The 7777-nt window shown below is 54.6% G+C and overlaps 2 protein-coding genes across 3 annotated transcripts in view; both read right to left on the bottom strand.

Annotated features, from left to right (window-relative positions):
• The window catches only part of HAP1 (huntingtin-associated protein 1), a 21757-nt gene extending 19742 nt beyond the window's left edge, over positions 1 to 2015 (bottom strand). The window contains 3 exon segments of the mRNA XM_011999031.1: positions 630 to 781; positions 1400 to 1450; positions 1934 to 2015. Coding sequence (XP_011854421.1) covers positions 630 to 781; positions 1400 to 1450; positions 1934 to 2015 — 285 coding nt within the window.
• The window catches only part of JUP (junction plakoglobin), a 35751-nt gene continuing 29203 nt past the window's right edge, over positions 1230 to 7777 (bottom strand). For both annotated transcript variants that reach the window (XM_011998851.1, XM_011998853.1), the window contains exons 9-15: positions 5607 to 5762; positions 5320 to 5439; positions 4559 to 4709; positions 4344 to 4465; positions 2801 to 2840; positions 2351 to 2516; positions 1230 to 2052 (exon numbers count right to left, since the gene is read on the bottom strand). In XM_011998851.1, the coding sequence (XP_011854241.1) occupies positions 2365 to 2516; positions 2801 to 2840; positions 4344 to 4465; positions 4559 to 4709; positions 5320 to 5439; positions 5607 to 5762 (741 nt within the window). In that variant the 3' untranslated portion in view covers positions 1230 to 2052; positions 2351 to 2364. The remainder of the gene's footprint in view (positions 2053 to 2350; positions 2517 to 2800; positions 2841 to 4343; positions 4466 to 4558; positions 4710 to 5319; positions 5440 to 5606; positions 5763 to 7777) is intronic.

The raw sequence follows: 7777 nt of genomic DNA, 5'->3' as shown, positions 1-7777 counted from the left end.
TACTAAAAATACAAAAATTAGCCGGGCGTGGTGATGCGTGCCTGTAGTCCCAGCTATTGGGGAGCCTGAGGCAGGAGAATCACTTGAACCCAAGAGGCGGAGGTTCTAGTGAGCCGCGATTGTGCCATTGCACTCCAGCCTGGGAGATAAGAGTGAAACTCAGTCTCAAAAAAAAAAAAAAAAGAGCGAGGGCATCGTTAAAAGATTTTCGGATCCTCTGGAGTTCTGAAATCTCTGTCCCCTCCCTACTCCCCCGGCTCTAGTCGGCAGAGCTCAGCTGTGTCTCATTCCCTCGTGTCTGGACCTTACAGCCAGCCCCTAATTGGAAGCACCTCCCTGTCTCCAGCCCCAGCCCCACGTCCCACCAATCCTCTGTGAATGAGGCCATGGCCTCCCTCCACTGCCCTGAGCTCCAGGCGGGCATAGAAAGAAGGCATCGGGCCCTGGGCAGGTGCACAGGCGCTGCAGGTTCTCAGGTTTGCCGGGTGCATTGTAACCAGCACCCCCTCAAAAAGGAGAATTTGGGGTTGTGGGTGGGGGAACTGTCACATGAGCTGAAGGACAGACCAACGTGATGGGTGAAATGACAGTTGTGCACGGGGCATCGTGGAGCACAGCAGGAGGGGCACCTGCTCATCCCTGCTGGGGGTGGAGGTCATGGCGCAGGTGTTCCTGGAGTCAGGTCCGAGCCGATCCCAGCAGGTGAACAGTGGAGGCACCCAGACAGCGGGAACAGCATGGACAAAGAACAGGAGGGGGCTGCTGGCTGTCCCGGGCATGGCTGAGGGCAGAGTAGGTGGTGGAGGGAAGACAGAGGGGAGGTGGGCAGGAGCTGGGGTGGGCCCACAGTCGACCAACAAGGGGTCTGGACTCCAGGCCATAAGCCTCAGGGAGCGTTAAGCACAGGGACATCTGCCATATTCACTTTAAGGCTGGACGGGAGGAGAGCCAGCCAGGAGCTTGCCTGTTTGAGAGAGAAACAAGGCCTGGCCTCCGGAAGTGAGGGACTCACCCCCATTCACCTCTTCCCCCGTCCTCGCCCTACAAGCACATATCGGGTTAAATCCACTTCAGCTCCTCCAACACTCCTGGCTCCCCAGCTCGCCTCTTCTAGTTCATTCCACATGCAAGGAGGCCCTGAGAACCCGCAGGACCCAGCCAAGGAGGGCGCCAGGCCACGAGGGAAGCCCCTCGACTTTCCCACCCCACTCCCCTAAACAGCCTCCAACGCATCTGTGTTATTTTTATTTTCTTTGCTTTGGTCTATACAAAAAAACCAATAACCAAAAACATAAAGCGATAATAATAAAACACTCTGCTGGGACCTCCCCCAGTCCCCCACACCACGTGCGGGAGATGGGGGGGTCTGAAACAGGAAGGGGAAGAGAAAGCCCCTCACCACACACCAGAGGGGTCAGCCAAGAGCACTTCTCAGGGTCAGCTAGGGCAGCTGTGTGGGTGGGACAGGGGTGTGAGGGAGCTGTCCCCAGAGCTCCCCGGGGAGTGAGGGGTGGGCAAAGCCAACTAAGCATCCTGGAGAGAGAAGTCGGCGTCTCCTGGAGCAGGTGACTCACTCCATATCTCCTCCCCATCTCCCCTGGACGGTCCCTGAACTTTTCAAGAGAAGCTTTGGATTTCGGGGGCCTGGGTCTTGAACCTGGGCCCTGGAGACCCTGGGGGCTTAGGGCAGCTGGTCAGTGGAGTTCAGTGAGAAAATCAGACCCAGAGAAGGAACCAAAGCCCTTCCAGGCCCAGGCAGCTGGAGACAGGGAGGCTGGGGGTTTGTGGGGGTTGCTGGGGGGAAACAGAAAGGGTGCTTGAGTCTGAAGCTTTAGTGGCCAGGGCCACAGGGGCGGGGAGGGGGTGTTAGGCCCTGGACCCATGCCCAGGACAGAAAAGCAGGAGCAGAACACTATCCCAAGAAAGACCCTACGGAGGACCTCTGGAGGCACGGGGTACAGCAGGAAGTCACGCCCCGGCTTCCCCAGCTCAGGCACTTTTCTGTCTTGCCCCATCGCCTGCACGGAGAGCCTCTCAGATGAGGAACCGCACCTGTTGGGGGAGTGGGGACAGATAAGGGTAAGGGGCTCAGTGGACCTGCATCCACAGAAACTCATGCCACTCCGTGTCACCTGCCCACCACCCCCAGAAGAGGCCAGCAGGAACAGGACTCCCCACCCCTACCAAGGACACAAGAAGAAGGCAGGCCAGGGCACGCCGTGCTTGGGGAAGCTCAGCAGCAAAGGGTCCCCCCAAAAAAGAAGCACAGGTTTCAGCGGGGAGATGGGAGGGCCTCCAACAGAAGTAGGTTCTAGAGAGGAGGGAAAAGCCTGCAAAGAGGGGGCCGTACTGGGGCCAGGCCGCCTAGGCCAGCATGTGGTCTGCAGTGGGGTATGGGGGCCTGAGGCCGTCGCTGTAGGTGTCGATGGGGTAGTCTCCGTCCATGTCCATGTGCATCTCCAGCGGGTCAAGGGGCACATCGCTGGAGTACATGGGGCGGTAGGTGGCATCCATGTCTGGGGACGAAAAGTGGGTGGGTGTCGGTCCTAGGGTCTGCAAGCCACCCTTCAGGGAGCAGTCTGCACAGCCTTCAGCTGCCTCCTCTACCCATGCCCACCCCTGGTGGGCCTGACCCCCTCCCCAGACCCCACACCAGGGCATCTAGACTGGGGTACATGTGGATGCCACAGAGCAGTTGCCACTGGTCCTCTGGCCCCAGAGACATAATATTGCCCCCTCACACACACCCACACAGCCACCCAGGATCTCCAGGGTCCTGAAGAGCCTGGCACACACTTACCATCTCCGTAGGGCTCATTGATGGGAATCATGCTCTGGGCCTGAAAAAGGAGAGAGAAACATGGAGGAGAGGTTTGAAAATGCAGGCTCCGGCCGGGCGCGGTGGCTCAAGCCTGTAATCCCAGCACTTTGGGAGGCCGAGGCGGGCGGATCACGAGGTCAGGAGATCGAGACCATCCTGGCTAACACGGTGAAACCCCATCTCTACTAAAAAAAATACAAAAAACTAGCCGGGTGAGGTGGCGGGCGCCTGTAGTCCCAGCTACTCGGGAGGCTGAGGCAGGAGAATGGCGTGAACTCGGGAGGCAAAGCTTGCAGTGAGCTGAGATCTGGCCACTGCACTCCAGCCTGGGCGGCAAAGCGAGACTCCGTCTCAAAAAAAAAAAAAAAAGAAAATGCAGGCTCCAAGCTGGATATCAGCTGGGAGGCAGGGAGAGATGCTTCTAAAAGAAGGGGCTGGGCCGGATGTGGTGGCTCACGCCTGTAATCCCAGCAATCTGGGAGGTGGAGGCAGGCGGATCACTTGAGGTCAGGAGTTTCGGACCAGCCTGGCCAACGTGGTGAAACCCCGTCTCTACTAAAAATACAAAAAAATAGCTGTGCGTGGTGGTGCACACCTGTAATCCCAGCTACTTGGGAGGCTGAGGCAGGAGAATTGCTTGAATGGGGAGACAGAGGATGCAGTGAGCCGAGACTGCGCCACTGCACTCCAGCCTGGGCCACAGAGCGAGACTCCGTCTCGAAAAAAATAAAAAATAGCCCGGGTACAGTGGCTCACACCTGTAATCCCAGCACTTTGGGAGGCCAAGGTGGGCAGATTACAAGGTCAGGAGATTGAGATCATCCTAGCCAACATGGGGAAACCCCATCTCTACTAAAAATACAAAAATTAGCTGAGTGTGGTAGCATGTGCCTGTAGTTCCAGTTACTCAGGAGGCTAAGGCAGGAGAATTGCTTGAAACCAGGAGGCAGAGGTTGCAGTGAGCCAAGATCACGCCACTGCACTCCAGCCTGGCGACAGACCAAGACTCCGTCTCAAAAAAAAATAAAAATAAATAAATAAATAAATAAAAGAGGGGGCCAGAGAAAAGCAAAGAGGCCTTGGAGGAATACAGGATGATGACATGGGGTCACCCAGTGCCCTGATGTACTCGTGTCCTCAGTACTCCCCAGGGAGGAGGGTTCCCCATTCATGGAGCAGGAACTCCTGCTAGATTAGAGCAGCTCATGGGAGGAGGGTAGGAGGCAGAGGACTCACGAATGGGTGCAGGGCACTGCTCCACCCTGGAAAAGACCACCTGCTCCACCCTGGAAAAGACCACCTCAAACACCGTATACTCATTTGGGCAAAATAAAAATTGGCATTGTGTGGACATATGGTTCAACCTACTGCTTCCATCTGCTAGGAATTGTTATAAATGATCCAATTACAAAATAAAAATCTATAAAGTTGACAGTAGTAGGAGACTCCCAAAAGTCAAGTTGCCCTTGGGCAGTGCACAACTTGTGCAACCAACTACTGCGGTCCAGCCTAGGATACTCACAGCCTCCCAGGCAGCCGGGTCATGCTTGAAGAGGGAGTTGGTGAGCTCCACGGACACACGCTTCCGGTAGTCTGGGTTCTTGTCCTCAGAGATGCGGAACAGGACAGCAGCAGCGTAGGTGGCTGAGCAGAGAGGAGAGGAAAAGCCAGGTTAAACGTCTGCCAGCCTCCATCATGCCTGGGGGAGTGGGACCCAGCTGCCCTCTCCCAGCTCACCAGTGCCCTCGTTGCGGGAGTGCAGCAACTCCATGAGTGGGGCCGAGGCCCCCTCTGCATCAATGGCGTCGGCCGCCTCCTTGTCCTGGGCCAGCTCACACAGCACCCCGGCAGCCACACGCTGGATGTTCTCCACCGATGAGTACAGGAGCTGGGGAGAGGGGACATGGGAAGCAGGGGAGAGGTCGGAAGGGGTGAGGCAGGCCGGACAACACACCCCACAGCCCTGCCCACCTCCACCCTGTAGCAATTCCATAGTGGAAAACGGGCCATCACTGGGGAGTAAGTGTTACTGCTTTAAACTGGGCTGAGCGTTGTTCATGAACTACCTTGAAATTACCTGTGACTCTGCCTCATCTAACCATTGGAATCTAGTGTTAAAGAAGTCACTGACATGAAAGATGTTAAACTCTTGTCTGTTATGGTACTTGCACATATTCTCCCAGTTTGCTGATTTTTTTTTTTTTAATGCTTTTTTAAGGTTCTTTCTGAAATAGATGGTTTTCATGTTTATGTGGTTGAATCTCAAGTTGTTTTTGTTTTTGTTTTTTCCATTTGTGATCTCTTTCCTTGCTTTGAAGCTTAGAAAGCCATGCCTGTGCAGGGGGTTGCTAAGCAGTCAATCTGGTGTGGCCACTTTCCTCCAAACTCCTCCAAAGACCTCTTGATGCCTGGTCCAGGCCCCCAAAATCTGGGACTCCTAACCTTGCCCTCTAAGCAGTGGTGGGGGCACCTCTCCTGCACACCTGCCCCAGACTCACCTGCACAAACAGAGGGATGGTGTTGAGCCGGAAGATCTCCATGCGGTTCATGGGGTCCCGGGCGAGGATGTGCAGGGCTCCGGTGCAGCCCTCCACAATCTCCTCCATCCTCACACCATCCTGCGAGAGAGGAGGCAGGGGGCATGGGACAGGTGCTGTCAGCCGAATGAACTTCACAGGCTCTTGGAATTGGCATCAGTTGCAACTGACCTCTGCATTCACACACACACCCACAGAGGACACCTGCCCCCCAGGAAGGTTGTCACAGGCACCACCAGCTCACATACCGTGTAGGGCTGCTGTGTGCCTGCAGCTACGTGGCGCTGGGCATCCTGGTGGGCCTTGACCAGCAGTTGGACGAGGCGGGGGATGACCGCTGCCTCCTGCAGTGGGGCATGGTTGGCTGGGCACAGGGCCAGATTCCTGATCAAGCCAATGGTTGCCTGGCAAAAAAAAAGGGGCAGCGATCAGGGGCACTTCTTGGACATCTGAAGGATCCCAGTTTCCCAGCTTCAGGTATCCCCTCCCTCCTTCACCTCTTCTGTCCCCGAGGCCAGACACAGGCACACTAGAAGATAGCCAGAGAAGGAGACCATCCCAGCCATGTCACTTAATCCACAGGATCTGGGGTTGCTCATGGCTAATCCTTTTCTTTTTTTTTTTTTTTTTTTTTTTTTTTTGAGACAGAGTTTCACTCTTGTTACCCAGGCTGGAGTGCAGTGATGCAATCTCACCTCATTGCAACCTCCACCTCCTGGGTTCAAGTGATTCTCCCGCCTCAGCCTCCTGAGTAGCTGTGATTACAGAAGCCCACCACCACACCCAGCTAATTTTTTGTATTTTTAGTAGAGACGGGGTTTCGCCATGTTGGTCAGGCTGGTCTCAAACTCCTGACCTCAGGTGATCCACCCGCCTCGGCCTCCCAAAGTGCTGGGATTACAAGCGTGAGCTACTGTGCCCGGCTGCTCATGGCTAATTCTAACAGCCTTTGCTAAAATGACACCCCATTCCAGAACATCCTGCCAGCCCCATGCCCAGACCCTCACCCTGTCCCCTCTCTCTTAACCACCCCCCACAGACATCATGGCTTTGCTTGCTTTTCTGATCGTTCCCCAAGCCCGAATCTCAGGAAGTCTTTGCTCTAGGTGGCCCCGAAGCCTCCTGCTTGGGTGGTGTTCACATTGTCAGGAATCCCCAGCAGGGCAGCTCTGGAAGGAGGTGTCCTGAGATTTCCTCCCCGGGGTCCTTGACCCACAGGAGCCACTCTGGCCTCCCAGAGCCTCTCAAGGTGTCATCCATTTCATCCTCAAAACAAGATGCCAGGACGGCAGGGATGAAAATCACATGAGATGGGAAGTGAGCACACGGCAAATGACTTGCCAAGGTCACTTGCCACTTAGCTGCTGGGTTAGGATGCAAAGCCCCACCTCAGGTTTGCAGCAGGGACCAAGCTTCAAGGAGGGCTCACACTGACATTTTTTTTTCTAAACATGGATTTTCTTTTTTTAAATTCAATGTATAGGCCGGGAGCAGTGGCTCACACCTGTAATCCCAGCACTTTGGGAGGCCAAGGCAGGCAGATCACTGTAGGTCAGGAGTTCAAGACCAGCCTGGCCAATATGGTGAAACTACTAAAAATACAGAAATTAGCTGGAAATTGCTTGAACCTGGGAGGCGGAGATTGCAGTGAGCTGAGATCGTGCCACTGCACTCCAGCCTGGGCAACAGAGCGAGACTCCATCTCAAAAATAATAGTAATAAAATAATTCAATGTATAGAATCATTTAGAGTCATTCTTATCTGCACTGTTTTTTTTTTTTTTTCTTTTTGAGACAGAGTCTCACTCTGTCACCCAGGCTGGAGTATAGTGGCGTGATCTTGGCTCACTGCAAGCTCCGCCTCCCCGGTTTACACCATTCTCCTACTTCAGCCTCCTGAGTAGCTGGGACCACAGGCGCCCACCACCACGCCCGGCTAATTTTTTTGTATTTTTTTAGTAGAGACGGGGTTTCACCATGTTAGCCAGGATGGTCTCTATCTCCTGACCTCGTGATACACCCGCCTCTGCCTCCCAAAGTGTGGGGGTTACAGGCGTGAGCCACAGCGCCTGGCCATGTTTTTTGTTTTTGTTTTCCAAGACGGAGTCTCTGTCACCCAGGCTGGATGGAGTGCAATGGAGAGATCTCAGCTGACTGCAACCTCTGCCTTCTGGGTTCAAAGTAATTCTTCTGCCTTGGTCTTCCGAGTAGCTGAGATTACAGGCACAGGCCACCATGGCCAGCTAATTTTTCTATTGTTTGTGGAGGCGGGGACTTACTATGTTGGCCAGGCTGGTCTCAAACTCCTGACATCAGGTAATCCTCCCGCCTCGGCCTCCCAGAGTGCTAGGATTACAGGCGTGAGCCACTGCACCTGGCTTGTCTGTACTATTAAATTGTCTTTTTTTTTTTTTTTTTTT

The sequence above is a fragment of the Mandrillus leucophaeus genome, unplaced genomic scaffold, assembly GCF_000951045.1.
Source record: "Mandrillus leucophaeus isolate KB7577 unplaced genomic scaffold, Mleu.le_1.0 Scaffold58, whole genome shotgun sequence".
Classification (NCBI taxonomy): domain Eukaryota; kingdom Metazoa; phylum Chordata; class Mammalia; order Primates; family Cercopithecidae; genus Mandrillus; species Mandrillus leucophaeus.
The sequence above is the reverse complement of the archived record's forward strand: the minus strand, read 5'-3'. Positions and strand labels throughout refer to the sequence as shown.